Below are 21,370 nucleotides of genomic sequence, written 5' to 3' on the forward strand. Positions count from 1 at the left end.
GCGGCCACGTGACTGCAGTCGGTTGCTAGGAGACGGCGTCTAGCAGCTCGCCCTTGCTGCAAGGCTCAGGCTCCTGCTACTGCCTAGGCCTCTACCAGCTGCTGTGCTTCAAGCAGAAGGACGGGATTTCTACAGACTAGGGCTCAACCGGCTGCCTACTTGGGATCGGGGCGAGGTGGTGGGACCTCCCGCAGCCATAAGAGCCTGGGGGCAACCAGGCAGAAACTGCTGGTGTGATAACAGTTGGTGTCTGCCCAGGACACCCTCTCTCCTCTCTTCCTTCCCTTGCACAAGAATTAGTACAGTTCCTACCTCATCATCTTCGTGAGGGTCGGTGAATTAATTTATGTCCATAAAGGAAAAAAGCGAGGGCTGGAGAGGTGATTCCGTGATTAAGAGCACTTGTTACTCTTTCAGAAGACCTGGGTTCAGTCCCCAGCACCCACCCGGTGTACATGTACATGTGATCCGACCACACTCTTTTGTCCTCCGCAGGCGCCAGACACACGGCCTCACGCACATACAGGCGGGTGAGACATTTATATACATAAGATAAATAAATACAAAAGAAATTGAAGATTAGTTCTTACTGTGTTAAAGTTTTGCTTCAAGCTTATTGGATTTCGAGAGAATTTCATAAAATTCATTTAAAAAAAGAAGGAAAGAAAGAAAGGTAAAAAGGAGGTACAGCAAAAAAAAAAATTAAAAAAAAAAGAGGTACATCGAGCCAAGCCTGTAAATAGGAGTCTTTGGGAAGTCGAGGCAAGGCAATACCACGAGATCAAAGCCTGCTTGGCTTTATAAAATGAGACCATGTTTATTTCTTCTTTATCTGTTTAGGTGGATGCATGTCCTACTATGAGTGTGGAGGTGAGAGTGTGGATGGTTCTCTCCTTCCATCCAGGGTCCTGAAGCCTGGGAAAGGAAAGGAAGACAGGACCCCAAGTCAAGGAAAAGGCTTTCCAGCTGACAACTGAACAGCCTCCATCATGAGGAAAGCAGAGGCCGGACAACTGTGGAGCCCAGCAGTTCAAAGCCAGCCTGGGCAACCGAGCGAGACCTTGTCCAAAAGAGAGGGGGTCAGGGCCCAGTGTTATAGCATCTATTTACCACAGCACAGACAAGGGACAATATCATCATAGCCTAAGTAAGGTTCCAAGCGATCAGAGCTGTGCCTTGTGTAAGCGGCCCATGCATACAAGCTCTTTTCTTTCTTTCTTTTTTTTTTAAGATACATTTATTTTAATGAGTACACTGTAGCCATCTTCAGACACACCAGAAGAGGGCATCAGATCCCATTACAGGTGGTTATGAGCCACCATGAGGCTTCTGGGATTTGAACTCAGTACCTCTGGAAGTTGCAGTCAGCACTCTTAACCATTGAGCCATCTCTCCAGCCTGCTCACGAACTTTTGTACTGTCAATATACCAGGAGCCAGCCACTTGACGTCCACTTGCTCAGCATAGCAAAAGCTGGAGAGCATTTGGTCTGGACAGTTAGCAGACAGTCTCCCTTGTGAGCGCTCTCAGGAGGAGGAAACTGCCCTGCCCGGGCTCTTGGGTGTGAGTCCTCTCAGGGCACAACTGCAACTTGTTCTGGTCTCCAGAATAGAAGGCACATGGGAACCTATGAAACCGTCTGAGTGGACACATGATGACATCCAGACCACAGATCCCCAGATAGGGTTTTCTTTCTAGGTAGAGGAAGAGAGTTTGGGGTGGGCGGAGGCCTAGTTTACTACCCCTTTTAAAGCACAACCCTCAACCCAGAAGGAAAGCCATGACAAGTGTACCATTGTAATGGACCAACTATTCTGTTTTTGTTTCTAGGCAGAATAATTCTGCATAGTCCAGGCTGGCACTGAACTTGAGAGGGCCCCTGCTGTATCCTCCTCAGGGCTGGGATCAGAGGCACGTGCCTTTACATGGGTCTGATTATGATTTGTTATAAAAGTTTATTTAACTGACATAAACGTTATACACATTGGCAAGGTATTTCCACAAATGGACAGCAACACATCCTCGAATGTTTATATCTTAGTCATGTTTATTTAGTTTATGTTGATATGTAAGTCTGCATGCCATGCCCCTACAGGGAAGTAAGAGGAGGACCAACTTATTTTTGAGCCAAGGTCTCTCCTTCTTTCTGCCATTCTGAGCACACCGGGCTAGAATCTGGGTGATCCTCTAGTCTCTATCTCCCACTCTCTGTGGGGGTGCTGGGATTACAGATGCATACGACCACATCTGGCATCTGGCATGGGTCCTGGGGAACAAACCCATGTCAGCAGGCTTGTGTGGCAAGTGCCTTTAACCACATAGCCATCTCCCAGGCCCTTTAGTCTGGGAATATTTATTTATATAACTGGTGTGTGTGTGTGTGTGTGTGTGTGTGTGTGTGTGTGTGTGTGTGTGTATGTACCTGAATGTGTTTATGTGCACATGCGTATGCAGGAGTCTGCATAGGTCAGAAGAGGCACTGATCCTCTGGAACTGGAGTTGCAGAAGGCTAAGCGCTACCCTGTGGATGCTGGAAACCAAACCCAGGTCCTCTACAACAGCAGCAAGTACTCTTAGTTGCTGAAGCATCTCTTCAGCCCTCGGTACCATATTTTAAGGGTTAGGGTGTAGCAGAGTGGAGTGGTAGTGTATTTGTCTAGTATGTGTATGTGTGTAGCAGTGAATTTCAACAGCACACACACACACACACACACACACACAGAGAGAGAGAGAGAGAGAGAGAGAGAGAGAGAGAGAGAGAGAGAGAGAGAGAGACTGTTGATTTTGCTCCTTTGATAGAATGCTTGCTTAGCATCATGAGGCCCTGGGTGGGATGTCTGGAACTGTATAAACAATGTGGTGGCATGCATCTAGAGTCCCAACACTCACTCCAGAGGTAGAAGCAGGAGGATTCAGGAGTTCAAGGCCAGCCTAGGCTAAATCAAACCCTGTTCCCTTCTGGTGGTTTGAATGAGAGTGGCCCCCCTAGGCTTATATGTTTGAATGCTTGGGGTCCCAGCTGGTAGAACAGTTTGGGGAGGATTAGAAGGCGTGGTCTGGTTGGAAGAGTTGACACTGAGACAGGCTTTGAGGTTTCAAAGCCCACACCATTCCCAGTTATCTGTCTCTCTGCTTCCAACTTGTGGGCCAAGATACGAGCTCTTAGCTACTGCCTGCCTACTGCCCTGCTTCTACTATAATAATCATGGACTTCTACTCTCCGTAACCATGAGCCCCATTAAACATTTTCCTTTATAAGTTACTGTGCTAGTTTGAATAAAATAGTCCCCCACAGGCCCATGGTACTATTAGGAGGTGTGGCTTTCCTGGAGTAGGTATGGTCTTGTTGGAGGAAGTGCATCAGTTTCTCTCCTGCTGCCTTCAGAACAAGATGTAGAGCTCTCAGCACCGTGTTTCATGTTTCTCGCTATGACAACGATGGACTGAACCTCTGAACTGTAAGCCAGCCCCAATGAAATGCTTCCCTTATTAAGATCTGCTGTGGTCATGGTGCTTTTACAGCAATAGAAAAACAACTCAGACACCACCACCCCAAAACAAAACTCCCAACGCACTTGCAGGGGCCTGCCCCACACTTGGAAGGAGGAAGGCTGCAGGGACGCATCTAAGCGGACAGGCCCTGCATGGCCTGCATAGTCTGTTGTCACAAGATCAGATCCTCACACTTCTATATGACTGTGTGCTTTCAAGGTACCTACGTATAAAGCAGACAGCTCCCTGGGGTCTTCGGGTCTTTGTTCTTGAAAGCTCCCATGTCATATAGACCTTGGATTTTCTGTATATGTCATGCCTTTTCTATGTAATGAAGGCATGGTCACTCTGTAAAGAGAACACAACCCAGGCCAAGATGGAAGGACTGGAGCCAGGCCAGGACTGCAGACAGACACTGCTGCTCCCGTGGGTACTCACTGTCTTCATCCCAGCAAGCTGAGGCCAGAGGTGGGGGAGGACACAGGAAGAACCAGCTGGCTGGGTAGGCTGGGCTGGCACGCAGTGAGTACACAGAGGAATAAAGGAGAGAGAAGCTAACTGTTCTCTCAGGAGCCAGGGTTCCTGCTGTGACCTGTTCCCGGTTGTGGGAGGATAAAAGGCCCCCATACTCTGTAAGGTTTCAGAGTCGGCGGACGTTTAGGGAATGTACTTTTGGAATTAGTTTATATTTGTCTTCCTTCCTCCCTCCCTCCCTCCCTTCCTTCCTTCCTTCCTTCCTTCCTTTCTTCCTTCCTGAGACAGAGTTCTAGGCTGACTAAAACTCAATATGATGACTTTAAGACTTGTTTGTAGGGGTTGGGGATTTAGCTCAGTGGTAGAGCGCTTGCCTAGCAAGCGCAAGGCCCTGGGTTCGGTCCCCAGCTCCGGAAAAAACAAACAAACAAACAAAAAACAAAAAAAAGAGACTTGTTTGTATTACATGTATTTATTTGTTTATTTATTTATGTGTGTGTAAACACTAAAGCACAGATGTGTCGGGGGGAGACAACTTGCAGAAGTCATTTCTCTCCTACCATGCAGGTTCCAGGGATTAAAAACTCCGGTCTCAGTTTGTCACGAGCACCTTTTCTTTCTTTCTTTCTTTCTTTCTTCTTCTTCTTCTTCTTCTTCTTCTTCTTCTTCTTCTTCTTCTTCTTCTTCTTCTTCTTCTTCTTCTTCTTCTTCTTCTTCTTCTTTTTTTTTTTAAGATTTATTTATTATATGTGAGTACACTGTCTCTGTCTTCAGACCTACCAGAAGAGGGCATCGGATCCCATTACAGATGATTGTGAGCCACCATGTGGTTGCTGGGAATTGAACTCAGGACCTCTGGAAGAGCAGCCAGTGCTCTTAACCGCTGAGCCATCTCTCTAGCCCACGAGCACCTTTTTGCAGCGAGCTGGCCTTGAACACTGATCCTCCTGAGTGATGCTAAGCCTCGGGAGTGTTCGTAGGATCGCATTGCTCATTATGTAGGATGCCATGCCACACAGCTCCTAGCACAGAGTAATGGCACTGTCTGTCTGTCCCTTAGCTGCCTGAGAGCATGGTGTCTGTCAGCCTCCCAGCATCCCTGGCGCACTGCAACGCCCAGTGAATTGAAGGAAGGGTGAATATCTACTGGGTGGTGAAGTAGCATCCAGATGCTCTCCTATTAGTAAGCCAGGGGGCTGGGTCACCTTGTGGTGGGGACCTGTCACACTGAGGACTTTTTCATAATTTCTCAAATTATTGTTTGACAGCCTCATAGTTTATACAACAATTTTCATCCATTTTCATTTTTTAAAGATTTAGTTTTATTTGTTTGTTTGTATGTATGTATGTATGTATGTATGTATGTATGTATGTATGTATGCGATGTACACGCTGTGTGCCCACAGAGGCTAGAAGAGGGCATTGGATCCCCTGGAGCGGGAGTTACAGGTCACTGTGAACCATCTGATATGGATGCTGGGAGCTGAAGTAGGGTCCTCTGGAAGAGCAGGGTGTGCTTTAACTGCTGAGCCATTTCTTCAGCCCCCAGTTCTAGTTGTGTCACCCTTTATTCCCTTACCCCACCCCCTTTCCCTCAATGAAACCCATCTTCCCATCTAGTTCCCCTTCTACTTCAAGCCTTCTCTCTGTGTGTGACTGCTGGGTTTAATTCACGTTTCTCAGCAGAGCATGGGTGGGAGACGGTTTCCTGGGGCAGAGCCAGTCATCAGAGGGTACACTTCTGAAGAAAACAATACCTCCTCCCCCTACAACTGCAAACTGCCAGTGGTCCCTCCTGGAGGGGTGGGGCCTTGCAGATCCTTCCTCCACCATGGGGAAATGTTGAGCCCCTCCCCTATCATGTGCAAGTCTTACACAGATAACCACAGCTGCAGTGTGTTCAGGAGTGCAATGCCACTGTCATGTCCAGGCCCATACTCTGTCTCTTACACTCTGCTTGTGGCTTCCTCCTCAGCCCTACACTGAGCCCAGGAGGGAGTGATGAAGCTATCTCATTAGGGCTAAGCACTCTGCAGTCACTTACTCTAGGCACTTTGGGTCAGTCAGAGGCTTCTGCACTAACTGACTGACCATAAGGAGCTTCTCTCCCGAGGGCTGGGGACAGCACCAGTGAACGACAAACAAAGGCTGTGTAAAGTGTATCAGAACATTCATCCGCACTGGGAATCTTAAGGCCAGAATCCCTACCACTTTCCCCAACCTCCCTGTCCTCTGACCCTCTGCCACTGGGTGTCTGTGTCCTTGAGTGAGTCACTGGTCCTAAATGGGGCAGTGACATCAGATCTAAGACATTGTGGGCCTCGAAGGAGGCTTGAAATGGTGAAGGTCTTTAAAATGACTCCAGTTGACCGGTGCTTCCAGAGGTAGAAGATACCAGTTTTTTTTTTTTTTTTTTTTTTTTTTGAGCTGGGGACCGAACCCAGGGCCTTGCGCGTGCTAGGCAAGCGCTCTACCACTGAGCTAAATCCCCAACCCCAAAGATACCAGTTTTAATGTGAGTCCCAGACACGTCCTTCCCTAAGAGGGCAAGCAGATCTGGACGAAACAGAGCAGAGAATATAGACCCAAACTTATCTGAAGGCACACGCCTGTGAGGAAGTGGGGACCAAGAAGCCTTTCAGAGAAGGGCCTTAAGGAGCAGGGCCCTGGCCCCTCAACAGCTCGGGGAATGTCTTCTGATAGATTCAGTTTGCTGCCCTATGGCTCTGGGTTTCTTGGCCTTGGATCTGTCAGGACTGGAGAGAGCCCATGTCCTTTGTTGTTGTTTTAAGATTTTATTTTTGTTTTATGGGCGTTTGCCTTCCTGTATGTCTGTGCACTTTGTGTGCGTGTGTGTGTGTGTGTGTGTGTGTGTGTGTGTGTGTGTGTGTGTGTGAAGTGCCCAAGAATGCCAGAAGAGGGGGTCAGATCCCCTGGAAGAGACCATTTTTAAGTGCCTTTTAGAGAGTCTGGAACGGGACAGGATAAACAGCAGACAGTAGGCCTGCGATGGTCACACACACCTTTAATCCCAGCACTCAGGAGGCGGGGGCAAGCAGATCTCTGAGTTGGATGCTAGGGTGGTCTACAGAGCCAGTTCCAGAACAACCAGGACTTCACAGAGAAACCTTGTTTCGGAAAGAAAAAAACTGACAGTGAAGGGCTAGAGAGATGGACTAATGGTTAAGAGTACTTCCTTGCTGGTCTTGCAGAGGACCTGGGTTCGGTGCCCAGCACCCACACACAAGATGGTTTCCAACCATCTGTAACTCTAATTCTAAAGGATCCTTTATCTGACCTCCCTGGGCACCAGAAATCCATGCAGTGTATGCACATGCGTGTAGACAAAACACTCAAACACATCAAAGAAAAGTGGACAATGAGATACCTGGGTTACTCTTGTCTCCATGCCCTGAGGGGCAAGGAGAGAGTTAGGATATCCCGGCGTGATTTATGTGCCTTTGTGCCGAAGGGAGCAGGTGAGCCACAGTGAGGAGAGGTGCAATGGGAAGGCAGAGAGGCCAGGCGTTCATCCTGGCATAAGTTACATGGTGGGTTCAAGTATGGAGTCAGAGCAGTTTAGGGAAGGCAGTTTTGAATTGCCAGCGGGCGAGGCTCACACTAGTGGAACCTGTCCAGTCACTTAGTGCTAGGACTGGAGCGCCGGAGACTGGAGCATTCAAGTTACGCAGTGATGGACATACCCAAAGGCCTGGAGGAAAAGAAAGGCAGAGGGGAAATGGCCTCTGTCCTTCTGTATCCAAGGAAACTGGCCAGAGGGAGAGCAGACACAGAGAGCAATGCCTGGAGGAAGGAGGCCTTCTCTACAGCTCTCTGTTCTGTAGTGTTCCCTTTCACTAAGTGTGTGGGTGGGTGGGGGTGTGCACATGTGTGTGTGCGTGTGTGTCTGTGCATGTACATGTGTGTGCTAATGCTGTGTACATGTGCTCAGATGTTTTGTTCTCCCTGTGTCTCGCGCTGAGCATCTTGTCCGATTGCATTCCTGAGCCTGTGCCAAGGCCTCCCTGAAGGCCTGTTGCTCCTCCAACTGCCCCATAGCACGTCAAGGCTTCAGGACCTCAGGCCCCAGACGTTCCTTTATCCGGCCTAACATCTTTCTGCCTGGATAGTGTTGGAATTTCCATTTCTGGGAGCATCTAGGAGCTCTGTCTGTGTACACACTGCCACCCCAAGATGCCCATCAGTTAGCAGTTTCTCGGGGTGTTTGCTTTCCTTGTATCTGATCCCAGTCTCTAGGAGGATCGCCTTCCTTGCACAGTGTGGTAAGATGCTGGAGCCTGACTCTGTACCCAGGCAGCTCAGAGGCAGCCAGAGATAAGAGAGGAATGAGAAGCGGGGGTGGGGGGGTGGGGGGGAGGGGGGGTGGGGGGGGTGGGGTGGGGGGCTTCATATCCCACTAGTGGAAAGTACCTCCCAGGAAGCATCCCCACGGTGCAGCCTATCCCGAAAGATGGCACTCCAGGCTACCGGGAAGAGATGGGTATCTGTCAATCATCGCATCCTAGTAGGTACTCCGTGAACTGGTACCATTTGAGAGGGCCAAGGCCTTAAAGATGTAGCATCTGGATTTGGAGTCAGTCATCGATGAAGCCCCAGGTCCACTGTGGAGCTGCGTGAGCCGGGGGCTCCCCACGGAGATCTCGGGGGGCGTGGCGGGGGCGTGGCGGGGGCGTGGCGTGGCGGGGGCGTGGCTAGGGGGTGCTGGTTCTGGGGATGGGGAGAGAAGTCAGGCAGGGAGGGAGAACTGCTTCCACCTTCCACCGCAGCCGCTGCCTCAGCAGCTGGTCCATTGCGCCTGCCGCTTCAGGCCGCCCTACAGTCCACCACCAGCTAGCTTAGCACAACTCTGGTGAAGAGACTGAAAGAACGGGTATTTTCCTGTGCCTTATTCTCTCTGCTCTGAAAAGAAGATCCAAGCATTTTTAATTATAAGAGGGTGGGGGCTTCCTTCAATAAACCGAAGCCATGTACGTGGGTTTGCAAAGAATCCTTCCCTTCTCTGAATCAGGCTGAAAGGTTAAGGTGGAGGGCACGGGAAGGCAGTCAGGATGTCGTGTACAAGGCTGCACTGACAGTCACAAGGACCCAAAGAACTCAGGCATCCTGTTTCCAATCCCCCGAGCATATGTGGGAGCTTCAAGATATGCCACGCGTATGTGTGAGGAGATAAAGGTGGAAAAGGAACGAATTGTTTATTCATGTCCTACCCACTCGCTCTGCCCTCTCCCCATGCCAGCCCTAACTGGGATTTCTTGTCCTGGGCACTCCAGGCACAAGAGCCCACACAGATAACAGCATCAGACACTGCTATCATCCAAAGCTTGGGATGGCGGACAGAGTAAGGAATCCCAGAATTGCACTGCACTGCCTGCCGGAGAGACTTTGCCCTTTGCCCCGTGATGAGGTGTTATGATGGGCTGGAGAGCCAAGCAGCAGGGCCTCTGTGGTAAGCAGTTTCATGGGTTGAAGGCTTTAAGATTAAAAAAAAAAAAAAAAAAAAAAAAAAAGAGGCCTTGGAGAAGAAATCTAGCCTCAGGCAATGCTAACTTCTGCCTCAGTTTCTGGCCTGCCAGCCTGTTCCACAGATTGTGGACCTGCTAGTCCATATAATCTAGACAGCTACATGCTTAAAATAAAGCAAAAAGCTGTGTGTGTTGATATGCATACACAGACACATACATGTACGGTATAGAAACACACGGCTATTTAAAAGTAGATGATTGTAAATGCCTGCTGGGTTTTTGTTTTTCCTCTCTGATTTTTCTGTTCCGAGACGGTGACCTTGACCTTCTGGGATTGCGGGCACTGGACCTCCGGGTCTAGTTTTGGTTCCATTGCTTTGGCTAGCCAACAGATCTGCCCCCATCGAATTGACAAGACCTCTGAGGCCTGTACCTGGGCTGCTGACTCCCCTTTGACCTTGGATTTGTCTGGCCTTGGTCTTTTATGGCAGGGCCACTAATATCTAGAAACGTGTTTTTAAGTCGTCGTGCCAGGGTAGAAAGGGTGTGGGGAAACCGTAGGCCGTTCTGTGGCCACTGTCTAGAGGTCGGCTGTGAGTAAACCGAAACCCATAGACCGAATCTGGCCCATTGCTCTATCATGGCAATACAATTTTATTAGAACACAACATCTGCTTCCTGCCACCGAATGGCAGAACTTAACAGTTGGGACAGAGAGGGCATGATCTTTGATGTCTGCACAAAGGAGACATTCTGGGGTTGATCTCCTAGACCCAACCCTCAGCTGGAATACCTTGGCTCACTGGGCAGGGGCACAGGAAGAGAAGTTTGGTGCAAGACCCTATGGTCCTGAAATCAAACAGGCTAAGTCCCAGGAGCACAGAGACAGTGACCCTCGTAGTTTGGAAACCCAAGATGTCCAGGAGGTTGCTGAAGCTGGCTAGAAGGGCCCATGATTTAAGAAACCCTAGGTTGGGGAAAGCTGGTCCCCTACCTCTCTGCCTAGCTGGGCAAAGAAGTCTTGCAGGGACACCAGGCCCCAAAAGAGTCTTGGCTCATCCTTGGCTTTGGGATATCAAAGCCATTGCCACCAGAGCTAGAACTGCTCTGATTGGTCAGATCTGAGGACTGGTGAGCAGACAGGGTACTGGCAGGAACAGTACCCAGGTAAGAGATGTTCCCTCAGGTGCCAAACCAGGCCACTGCAAGCAGTTCACAAGCGTTTGCAAGGTGGCATCTGAGCCTTCCCTGACCTGCCAAGAGTGACAGGGCTTTGTTCTGCACCACATCGAGGCAGGTAACTGGTGCGGCTGTGGCTGATCTGCCTGCTGTGCCCAGCCCCCAATCTCTGGGAAGCCCAGCTGCAACCCTGCAGTCTTGGATATCCAACTATAAGGGACTATGGGTGAGGTACGGGTGAGGGAGGGAGGACCACGTTTGCTTTGCTTGCTCAGAGCAGACCTGGGGCAAACATGTGGAGTCAATAGACAGGAAATGACAAGGGAAATAGCCCTGCCAGCCAGCCAGACCATCTTCTGGAAGAACAGGGACAAGAAATGACTTAGCAACTGTCACCTCTTTATTTACAGCTTGGAGAATCCATGCAAGGAGGCATTATAAACCAAGGCGCAACAACACCCCTTCCCTTGATGCTCCCACATTTCAAGGAGGAGCTACAGCCCTCCAAGGAATTATTCAAGACTCCAAAATACAAAGATAAAAGGGTCCAGGTCTTGGAGCCCTACCTGGTGTCCTCTAAAATGTCATTTTATTTTTTATTTTATATGCATTGATGTTTTGTCTGCATGTATGTCTGAGTGAGGGTGTCAGATGTTTAAGTTATAGACAGCTGTGAAACCACGTGGGTGCTGGGAATCAAACATGGGTCCCCTGAAGAGCATTCAGTGCTCTTAACCACTGAGCCATCTCTTAAGCCCCACTAGTGGCCTCTAAGCAGAGCCAACAGTCCAGGAAGCAGGCCTTTGGATGGTGGAGTTTGTCCTTGCTGCTAAGTTGCTCGGAAACAGACCTCAGAGTTGCAAGAGTACTGAACTGTCCAAATGCACACACACACACACACACACACACACACACACACACACACACACACACACACACACACAACCAGCATCTGTCTTCCATCTGTATCCTGGACCTGCGACACCCCATCACACCCAAAAGCAACCCGGAGATTGTGTTAGAAGCCAGATGCTGGGAGTGGGGAAGAGGGCAGCCCTGTGACTGTGCATCAGTAGGTGTAGGACCCACATTCCTGGTACCTAGGGCTCCTGGTCCTTTGCTTTCTAAACATATTTCTTGCAGGTTATGTAGATGGTGCTTATTGGCACCTGCAGGGATAGCCTAGGAAAGGCTGAAGGAGGCTCTGGGACACCCAGCTGATGCCTTTGCCATGGATCGGTCCCAGACCACCTGCTCTTCCTTGAGACTTGGAAACCTCACTCCCTGTAGTATAAACCCCTTGCTCTGCATGCAGCCAGCTTGCTCTGACTTCCTGTTTTCTGTGTCCACACAATTGCCGTGGCCTGTAAGCACGCACTCACTATGGTCTGTGAGCATGAAGGCTGTCATGGAGGGCCAGAATTAATGTAGTTCAGACCCCAGAACCCTCAAAAGGGAGCCTCAGCTCTTGGCCTCTCAAGACTCCACTTTTCTGGCACCCACAGTTCCCGGTTCCTCAGTTTCTAAACCTGCTCCTTGTAGGTTCCACAGATGCTAGCTGTAAGGCAGCTGCAGAGGGAGTATGGGGAAGACCTAAGGGGTTTGGGGAAGGACTCCCATGCAGCTTCTCAGCAGAAGGGGTGTGGCCTTGGAATTTGACCTCCCCAAGGAGCTGGCAAAGCTGTCATTTTCTTTGAAGTTTGCATCTCAGGTCATAGGGCCCTCAGTCCCTTTCTACCAGCCGTGAGAACAACCCTCATATCACCAGACAAGGCCAGTCTGGGGACAATGGGGGTCTGTCAGAGTGTTCCTGAGGCTTCAGCTCAGGTGTCCGTCTAGGCAGCTGTTAGCCTCCTCTTGCCCTATTCCGTTCTCCACCAGGGTCCGTCCCCTTTTACATTCACAAACCTGTTCCTGCCTAGCCACAAGTTCTTCTATCCCTTCCTCAGCCTGGGTATCTAAATGCTTCTCCAGCACAGTGACTTTGTTTTGTGACATACACTCTAGGTTTTGTTGTTGTTGATGATTTTTTTGTTAGTTTGGTTTTTGTTTTGTTTTGTTTTGTTTTGAGGCAGGGTCTCTCTACATAGCCCTGGCTGTCCTAGAACTCTCTATGTAGAACAGCCTGGCTTTGAACTCACAGAGATTCACCTACTTCTACCTCCCGAGTGCTGGGATTCATGCACTTTGGAGAAACCATCCTGAACTGTGCCTGGTGGTGCACACCTTTAATCCCAACACAGGAAAGGCAGAGGCAGGTGGATCTCTGTGAGCTCCGGGCCAAGCCAAGCTGCCTTACATTAGCGGTTTCAGATCAGCTAGGGCTGTACAGTGAGACATCATTTAAAAAAAAAAATCCTTTGCTATATGATGGATCACTGTGGAAGAGAAGGCCTGTTGAAGTTTGTGAGCTGGCACTCTCGGTAGGGTGTGTGTGTGTGTGTGTGTGTGTGTGTGTGTGTGTGTGTGTGTGTGTTCGAGAGAGAGAGAGAGAGAGAGAGAGAGAGAGAGAGAGAGAGAGGGAGGGAGGGAGAGAGACTGCACTAAGCGCCTGGTAAGAACCAAGACCCAGGCATTTACATTTCGAAGATGAAAAGTCAAGGCAAAGAGACTTTAAGTGACTTCCCTAAGGTTGGCAAGGTGTGAGAGGAGGAACAGGCTGTTTACTGCAGTAATTGAGAAGACAGGGGACCAATGTTCTCAGCCGTGGCCACCAAGGCAGCTTCCCGAGGAGCTTTGGAGACCTTGAAGCCCAGACCAGTTAGCATGTAGCTCAGTAGTAGAGCACTTGCCTGGACCGCGCAAGGCCCTGGTACTATGAAAAGGAAAATAAGTCTGTATTAGCACTTGATCCTTCCAGCTCCTGCCCCCCTCCCCATTCCCAGGCCTATCAGACCCAACTTGGAAAGAAGAACAAGCCTATTTGATTTCTTCTAGATCTTTCTTGGTGCCTAAACCCTGGACCAGACTGGTTACCCCAAAGCAGTAAACAGCCCTGGCATCCCATGGATATGGTCCAGGCTGGGGAGGGCTTGGCCTGAGAAGGCTTTTTGTCCTTTGCAAAAGTTGACCAGGCGGGAGATGCCGGGTGCAGGGATCTAAAGGGTTCTCCTGAAGCCAGATGTGCTGAAACATGTTCCGAGAGGTGGTGGTGGTAAAGGTGGGCTATCGTCATGGTTCTAGCCTGCAGGGGTGCTTCACACCGTACCCCAGTCTCAGAGTTTCCAAGGGGCATTGGTGCTGATGTGGAAGGATGGAGTCTGGGGGGCGGGAGGGGGGATCATTAAACAGTACGTCCAGCGGGCACATGGGGATGCATGTATGCCTTTCCAGTGGAGTAGAAACTGAGGACAGCTCAGGAGGGAGTGACCGGTGGCCCAGGACTGGATGATCAGGGCTACAGGCACAGGAGGAAAGTTACTGTTTCCCCTATTCATGACTTCAATTAGCACCTGTCACATGGTAAGACCCAGCCACCAGGATCTTCCTTCACCTGAAAAAAGGGTGCCCTGTGTAGAGGCTCAGACAAAGAAGTGGAGAAAGGAGGAAACGGGATGGGATCAAGCCCAGGACCCTGTGCAGGTTAGGCAAACAGCTTACTTTGTTTTGCTTGAGATACAGTCGTCTCCTGTAGTCTGACCTCACACTTATGATCGGAAGAAGCCCAGCCCAGGCAAGGTTCATGCATTCTAAGGAAGCACAGTACAAACTTAGCCACATCCCCAGCTCTAATGTTTTGTTTTGTTTTGTTTTTTTTCTTTTTCTTTTTTTCGGAGCTGGGGACCGAACCCAGGACCTTGCGCTTGCTAGGCAAGTGCTCTACCACTGAGCTAAATCCCCAACCCCAATGTTTTGTTTTTAAGGAAGATACACCTGCCGAATTATGCCGACCCATGCCTATAATTCCAGCATTTGGAAGACCGAGGCAGGAGGATTGTCTGAGTTGCCAGCTTGGCCAAAGAGTAAGACTCGGTCCATCAAAAAGACGTAAGTCTCTCTTGGGAAAGGCTGAAGACAGTCAAGCTGTCTCTGCTGCCAGAACTGGAGGACCATGGATGACGTGGGACCCTGCACGACGATCATGCACCTCGGGTGCGCGTCAGTGATCTCTTACCACGGTCTCTGTGGAAATTCAGTAAAAATACACGTGGTGCTTGGCGTTAGCCTGGAACACAGCATTCCAGATGCACGCCTGTCAGGTGTCCCCTCTCTTTCCAACCCTTTCCAGTCAAGGGAGCCTTCTTGATTTCACAAATTGAAACTGTTGCAGTGCTGGCGTAGAGCAGAAGAGGGTGCGCTCCACACAGCCACCGAGTTTAGCAGGATCCCTTAGCTGAGCCGGGTCCTGGCTGGGGACCGGCCCCGCCCGGTCCCTGGCTGCGGTCTGCAAGCGGGCGGGCGCAGGCGCACTGCTCTCAGCCAAGCGGCCTTCCTGCTTTGGGGGTGAGGGAATTGGGCCTGCACCTACAGCCTCAACCATTGATTCCCCACTCAGCCTCAAGTTGAGCTAGTTACTAACACGGCCCTGTTTGTCCTAAACCTCCTTGGCTCAGACCCCGGGCCGGTGGGGAGGCACCACTAGGGCGCTAGATGTTGATGAAAGATCCCTCGTCCCCGTTGGCTGTCTCAGGTTCCACGCAGCGCCCCTTCCTTCGAGTGACCCTGCGGTTCCGGTGGAATTTGGCATAGCAGCGCAGCCCTGAGTGGAAGAAGGCAAGGGAGTCAGAACTGAGGGTGACTGTCCCCTCCCTTCTCCTCCAGCCTTCTCAGGCTTCTCATCCTACAGCTCCTACACACACCGAATCTGAAAAGACTTAAGAAACTGGGACAGGTCTGTACAGCATCCCAACAGTTACACACAACCTCATAAATTTAGAAAAAAAGTTGAGCATGGTGGCCCACTCTTTAATCCCAGCATTTGGGAGGCCCCAGAGGCAACCGGATCTCTGACTGAGGCCAGCCTGGTGTACAGAGTGAGTTCCAGGACAGCCAGGGTTACACGGAGAAACCCTGTCTTGGGGAAAAACAACAAACAAACAAAAACAAAACAGAAGGCATCCATAGCAGCAAACAAAAGACCCTGTCTCCAGCAACGTAGAAGGCAGGGGCTGACACCTAGGATTGCCCTCGACTCAACACATGGGCCAGGCTCATCGACACTCATATACAAGCACATACATAGATCACACACAAACACTTCAAACTCACACCACACAAGCACGCCATACGCGCAAACACAAGAAGTCTCTCTCGAACACCCTAATTAACTTAAGTGTGGCCCTGCTGATGCCAGTGGGTGGGTATCCCGCCCATGGCTCTGTTTATCAGGGCTGTGTGAATTATTATTACCTGAGGTGTGAATAGATGTTTTTTCATTTAAGATCATAGTAGGCCCCACCCTCCTGATAACAGGAAAGGAGCCATCTCTGTGGCCCAAGAAACCTCTGCATTTCAGGGTTGGAGTGACTGGGGGTGAGAGGACACCTCTGCTTCAAGATCCACGTATGTCATCGGCTGCGGGGGGTGGGGGGTAAGAGGGGCTGCTGGGAAGTTTGTGATTGGAAGCCTAGAGTGTGTTTTGAGACAAGGTCTCACGTAACCTAGGCTGGCCTCCCACTTGCTATGTAGCTGAGGATGACCTTGGCCTCCTGATCCTCTGGTCTCCACAGCCAAAGCCCTGGGATCACAGGTGTGCTACACTGAGCTTAGTTTTATGTGGTGCTGGGTGAGTGACCCAAGGCTCTCCGTAACTAAGCAAGCACTCTGCCAGCTCAGCCAGATTCCCAGCCCCATGGCCCAGCACTTGGTCAAAGTGACACCGGAGGACCAGTTGCAGGAGCAGGAGTGTTAGGTGGCTACAGAAGCCCTTAGGAACTTCCAGGCTCTGCCGGCCAGGCCCGCTCTGGTCCCTTGAAGGTCCTTTCTGTGTGGCACCTGGATAAACTCCCTTACTCTCTGGCCATGTTTAATGAGGTATCCAAGCCCCATAGCTTACATTCTCCCCTTTGTCCCTGGAACCTGAGTGTCCAGGAAGAAGCAGGGGGTGGAACCAATCAATTTAAGGGGTCACGATTAGGCCCTGGATGTGGACACCTTGAGGACCTCTAGAAAGCAGTGTGAGCGGCTTGCTGTCTGAGGCCCACAGGGGAGGCTTTCCTCCTCAGAGCCTCCCACGGCCCCCTTACCAGGCCAACACGGAGGACTCAACGGCTCACCTGTACACTGCGAACTTGCCTGTGCTCTCACCACAGGCGACGGTGGCGTCTTATATCTCCTCACTCTGGTCTGTCTCTACCCTCTCTAATCTCCCAGCCTGTCCCCTGTCCTCCACCGTCCCCAGTCCTGCAATCAGAGATAACTTTTTTTGTGGGGAACACAGGGTCTCATGCATTCCAGGCTGTCCACCTGTGAATGGAGTTGAGATCCCAATCGCCCCTTAATCTCTCAAGTGCTTAGATTGTGCCCACACCCAATTTCCACTGGCAATGGAGCCCAGGGCCTAGTGTACGCAAGGTAACCTAAACAGAACTTCATCTTCAGCCACAGAGCTAGACCATTCGGCTTCCCTGCGTACATGTGGGCCTGACTTCCAATCACCAATCAAACAAAATCTAAACAAGGGCAACACGGTGTGGTTCTTCTGGAAACTTCTCTCATCCTTCTCCAGGGGTCGGAGCCAGGCCAGGCCAGGCCGTTCCTGCCCAAGGTCCCTGCCTTCACCTTCTGCCTCCTATTAAATCCCCTTCTGCCCATTTTTCAACCTCCATCACCCACTCTTTCTGACCTTCCTGAGGGCTCCACCTAACATCCTGTGAGACTACCAGGGGGAAGCAGCCTTTACAGACCCACGACTTTTCAAGGACCTTGTCTTTCTCTTTTTCTCTTTGGGGGTGGGTGTAGGGTGGTTGGGATGGATGGACAAGGCCCTGTATAGCCCAAGCTATAGAGAATGGGTGAAACTCCGTAGGTGGCTGAGGATGAGCTTGAAGCCATGAGTCTCCCATCTGGGTGCTGAGATCACAGGCCTGTGCCGCTGTGCCTGGCTCCAGGGACAGCTTATCTATGGATTTGTTTTCTTGTTATCTCGTTTCACAGGAACGGACCTCAGGAATGGAGAAGGCACGGGCTCTTTTGTGGCTGGGAACTAGACTTGGAATGTGACTCAGGTTCTCACAGCAGCTGGGAGAGGATTTTGCCCTCAGAGCCCGGAAGGAAGGTTGGATTCCGATGGCCTGTCCATTCTGATACCTTGTAATTTAAAAGGGTGATTATTTCTCAGAGCTGTGTGCCGAAATAAACACTGTATAAATAAATAAAGATCGTATGGAAACAAGGGAAGCCTGTGACAGTGACAACCCCATTCACGACGGCCACCTTGGCCTTTATTGAATCTCAGTGATGGGAACCAGGTGCTCACGATACTGTGGCTAATTTAGTGTACGTAGGTCTGAAGATTCTCTGAAGATAAAATTAAAATTATTTTTCCACCTTATCCCTTCATCTTTCTCTATTTAAATTTTTTTCAAGATCTGTTTTGGGGGCTGGAGAGATGGCTCAGCGGGTAAGAGCAGTGACTGCTCTTCCAAAGGTCCTGAGTTCAAATCCCAGCAGCCACATGGTGGCTCACGACCATCTATAATGGGATCTGATGCCACTCTCCTGGTGTGCATGAAGACAGCGACTGTGTACTAATAACATAAAAGAAAAAATAAATTAAAAAATATTTTAAAAAAAGATTTATTTTGAAGTCAGCCAGTGATGGCACACACCTTTAATCCTAGCACTCAGGAAGTAGAGGGAGAAGGATCTCTGTGAGTTCAAGACTAGCCTTGTCTACAAAGCAACTCCCAGACCAGCCTGGGCTGTTACACCATGAAACCCTGTCTGAAACAAACAAACAAACAGGATTTGTTTTGAGTCTGCTTGTTTTGTCTGCTTGTATGTCTATGTTGTATGTGTACCAACATGCATGTGTGGTGTCTGAAGGTCAGAAGAGGTCACTAGCTCCCCTGGAACTGGAGTGTTGGATAGTAGTCAGCTGCCATAGTGCTGTGGGGAACTGAACCCAGGTCCTCTGCAACAGCACCCAGTGCTCTTGACCACTGAGCCACCTCTCCAGACCGTCTCTGGCTCTGCCTTTCATACAGGTAGGGGATTGAACTCAAGCTCGACCACTGGGCTACACCTTCACAACTTAGGCATTTATTTAGAGACTGTGTCTCACTCTGTAGACCAGGCTGGTCTTGAGCTCACAGAGATCCACCTGCCTCTGCCTCCTGAGAAACTTTATCTCCAAAAAAAATTTCTTTTCCTGAAGCAGAGTTATGCTGAGTTGCAGAGGCAGGCCTCAGACTCCTGATCCTCCTGCCTCAGCCTCTCAAACAGCTGGGCTTATAGGTCGATGGCATCACTGTGCGCTTTCTCTCTCTCTCTCTCTCTCTCTCTCTCTCTCTCTTCTCTCTCTCCTCCCTCCTTATCCCCTTTCTTCCTTTTTTGGTTCATTTTCATTTATTTTTGTTTATTGATGTGCATTGATGCGGGGGCGGGGCTCTCACAAACTGCAGTCTACAGGTGAAGGTCAAAAGACAACTTCTGTTGGCTGTGTCCCTCCGCCTTTATATGGGTTCCAGCCATTGACTACGTCATCAGGCTGACAGGGCAGGCCCCTTTACATGCCGAACCAATTGCCAGCCCTGGTTTGTTTTTTCCAAGCCAGTTGTCACTGTGCACCCTAAGCTGGACTCAAACTTATAATGCCCCTGCCTCAGCCTCTCAAGTGCTGAGGGTTGCAAGTGTTGTACTGACATAGCCAATTTTTTCTCTTCTTTCAGCCGTGGGTGCTGGGAACCGAACTCCTATATTTTTGGTTGTGAGCCTAGCCTTTGATGGCTGAGCCATCTCTCCAGCCCAATTTTTTCTCTTCTTTTTCACTTTCCCTCTTCCCTCCTCTCCTCTCCTTCCCTCAATCCTCCTCAATCCTTTCTTTCTTCCTGTGATTAAATAAAAAAAAAACCCCGAAGAGAAGAGGGAAGGAGGAAGAGCCAGCCATGGTGTCATAGACCTGTAATCCAGCTGCTTAAGAAGCTGAGGCAGCAGGATCATGACTTTGAGAACCGCCTAGCTCTGCCTTACAACATTTCCAGGAAAGAAAGAACTCAGTGTAAAGCAGGCACCAATAGCACACGTGGGCACTGGACACACACTGCCTTTTGAGGCGGTGCACAGGACCGTTGAACGAGTAGTCCAGTGAACCCCTTCCAGTGACTGTCGGGAAACCCACCCAGCTCCCGGCTCCCCACTATCTCACCTGGAACGCCTCCCATCTAGAACTCTACTGAGATGTGCGCCAGCCTTCTCAGGTTGGATCTTTTTTTTTAAAGAAATACGTTCCCGTCTCCTCCCTTCTCCCCGTCCTGATCCCGAGTGATCACGCCAGCTTGGATTTCGAGAGGTGAGAAATACAAATCTGAGAACCAGGGCCAGGGATGGAAGCACATGGAGCTGACAGATTGGAAGTCCCCAGCAGAGCTGTTTCTACCGGAGCCTTCAGCTCCCCGGGGCTTCTCTTACCCACTCCCTCTTCCCCGGCCCCTCCATCCAAGTCCACCCTCTGCCAGGAAACCCCGTGCCCCACTCGTTGCAGAGCTGGCTGGACAACAAAGGCTTCACGGTTCTGGGAGCAGAGTTGTGGGGGAGGACTCTCCCCTTCCCAGACTGACCTTCCGTGCACATGCAGTCATCGAAACATTTGTTGTTGAGGCCGCGGTTGTGGGGTGTGCAGAGATGTTCCCGGAGGTCACAGCAAGTTCCTGGCAACATAGTAAGCACGTGTGGTCAGCCAAGCCGAGCGGCTCCTCCCCGCCGCCCTACAGAGTCCCACTGGACAGGAGATCCATCATGTGTGTGGCAGGCCATGCCCTAGTAGACCATCTGGTGTGCAAGGCTCCAGGCCGGAACTGCTGCTGGATGTCATGGTTGAAGTCCCGAGAGGCAGGTGGCAGAGACCTGAGCCTCCCCAGATGGGCCACTTGATTGATCATGGGAGGATCAAAGGTGGTGTGGGTTTCACCTCCCAGGGATGAGGTTGTAATAGCTAGGGGTGCCAGAGGTAGAGTCAGCTGAGAGCTCCGAGGGGCCTCAGGGATCACCGACCAATAACATACTCTTGGACAGATGGGAAAACGGAAGCCTTGGGGGTGGGGGGTGGGTTCAGGGCAGATCTGGGCAGATCTGGGCAGAGCTGAGACATCTCTTTGCCAATTACAAAGCTAGCTTCCAAGTTCCGTCCTGTTGGCCTTAACTCGTGCCTTTTCTTCACACTTAGGGTGCAGTGCTGTGGGAAAGGACTGCCTGTCTAAGTTCTGTGTCTTCTGCAATGTTGAATGGCTACTATTTTGCAGAATGTCCTGCTGATGGGGTACCATGGAGATGGCCCCTTGGGTCTCCCCAGCCCTCGTCTCCCAAAGCACTCATTATTCAGTGACAAGAAGGGACATGAGTCACTGGTCTTCTGATGTGAGCAGTTGCAGGGACCACCTTGGCTCATGTCCCAACCATCCCTTCCTGAGGAGCTCCAGACAATGGCCAGCTAATGACCAGAGACCAGGGCTACACTCTACCCCGCATTGGGCTTCCCTGTCAGGCGAGGTTTTTCTTTACAGCCCCTGCTGAGCCAGCATGACATCAGACCCAAGGTTTCTCTGTCAACTTGTTTCCTCTCTTGCCTTTAATAAATACAGCCA

The 21,370-nt window shown here is 50.5% G+C and overlaps 1 protein-coding gene and 2 long non-coding RNA genes across 4 annotated transcripts in view; 2 read left to right on the forward strand and 1 right to left on the reverse strand.

Moving 5' to 3' along the window:
* Positions 1 to 29: 29 nt before the first annotated feature.
* On the forward strand, positions 30 to 4,380 carry LOC102551534 (uncharacterized). Its single transcript, XR_015621325.1, has 4 exons — positions 30 to 330; positions 418 to 530; positions 841 to 1,147; positions 3,386 to 4,380. It is a non-coding gene; the product is annotated as an uncharacterized LOC102551534 (long non-coding RNA).
* Positions 4,381 to 11,010: 6,630 nt separating this feature from the next.
* The window catches only part of Draxin (dorsal inhibitory axon guidance protein), a 32,762-nt gene continuing 22,402 nt past the window's right edge, over positions 11,011 to 21,370 (reverse strand). The window contains 2 exon segments of the mRNA NM_001446997.1: positions 11,011 to 15,327; positions 20,348 to 20,437. Of these exon segments, the coding sequence (NP_001433926.1) occupies positions 15,215 to 15,327; positions 20,348 to 20,437 (203 nt within the window). The 3' untranslated portion in view covers positions 11,011 to 15,214.
* LOC102551596 (uncharacterized) lies at positions 15,037 to 17,963 on the forward strand. Of its 2 annotated transcripts, none has more exons than XR_015621327.1 (2): positions 15,037 to 15,459; positions 17,724 to 17,963. It is a non-coding gene; the product is annotated as an uncharacterized LOC102551596 (long non-coding RNA). The 2 variants fall into 2 exon arrangements; XR_015621326.1 differs by lacking the exon at positions 15,037 to 15,459 and adding an exon at positions 15,965 to 17,334.

This window comes from Rattus norvegicus, chromosome 5 (genome assembly GCF_021556685.1).
Source record: "Rattus norvegicus strain SHRSP/BbbUtx chromosome 5, alternate assembly SHRSP_T2T, whole genome shotgun sequence".
NCBI classification, from domain to species: Eukaryota; Metazoa; Chordata; class Mammalia; order Rodentia; family Muridae; genus Rattus; species Rattus norvegicus.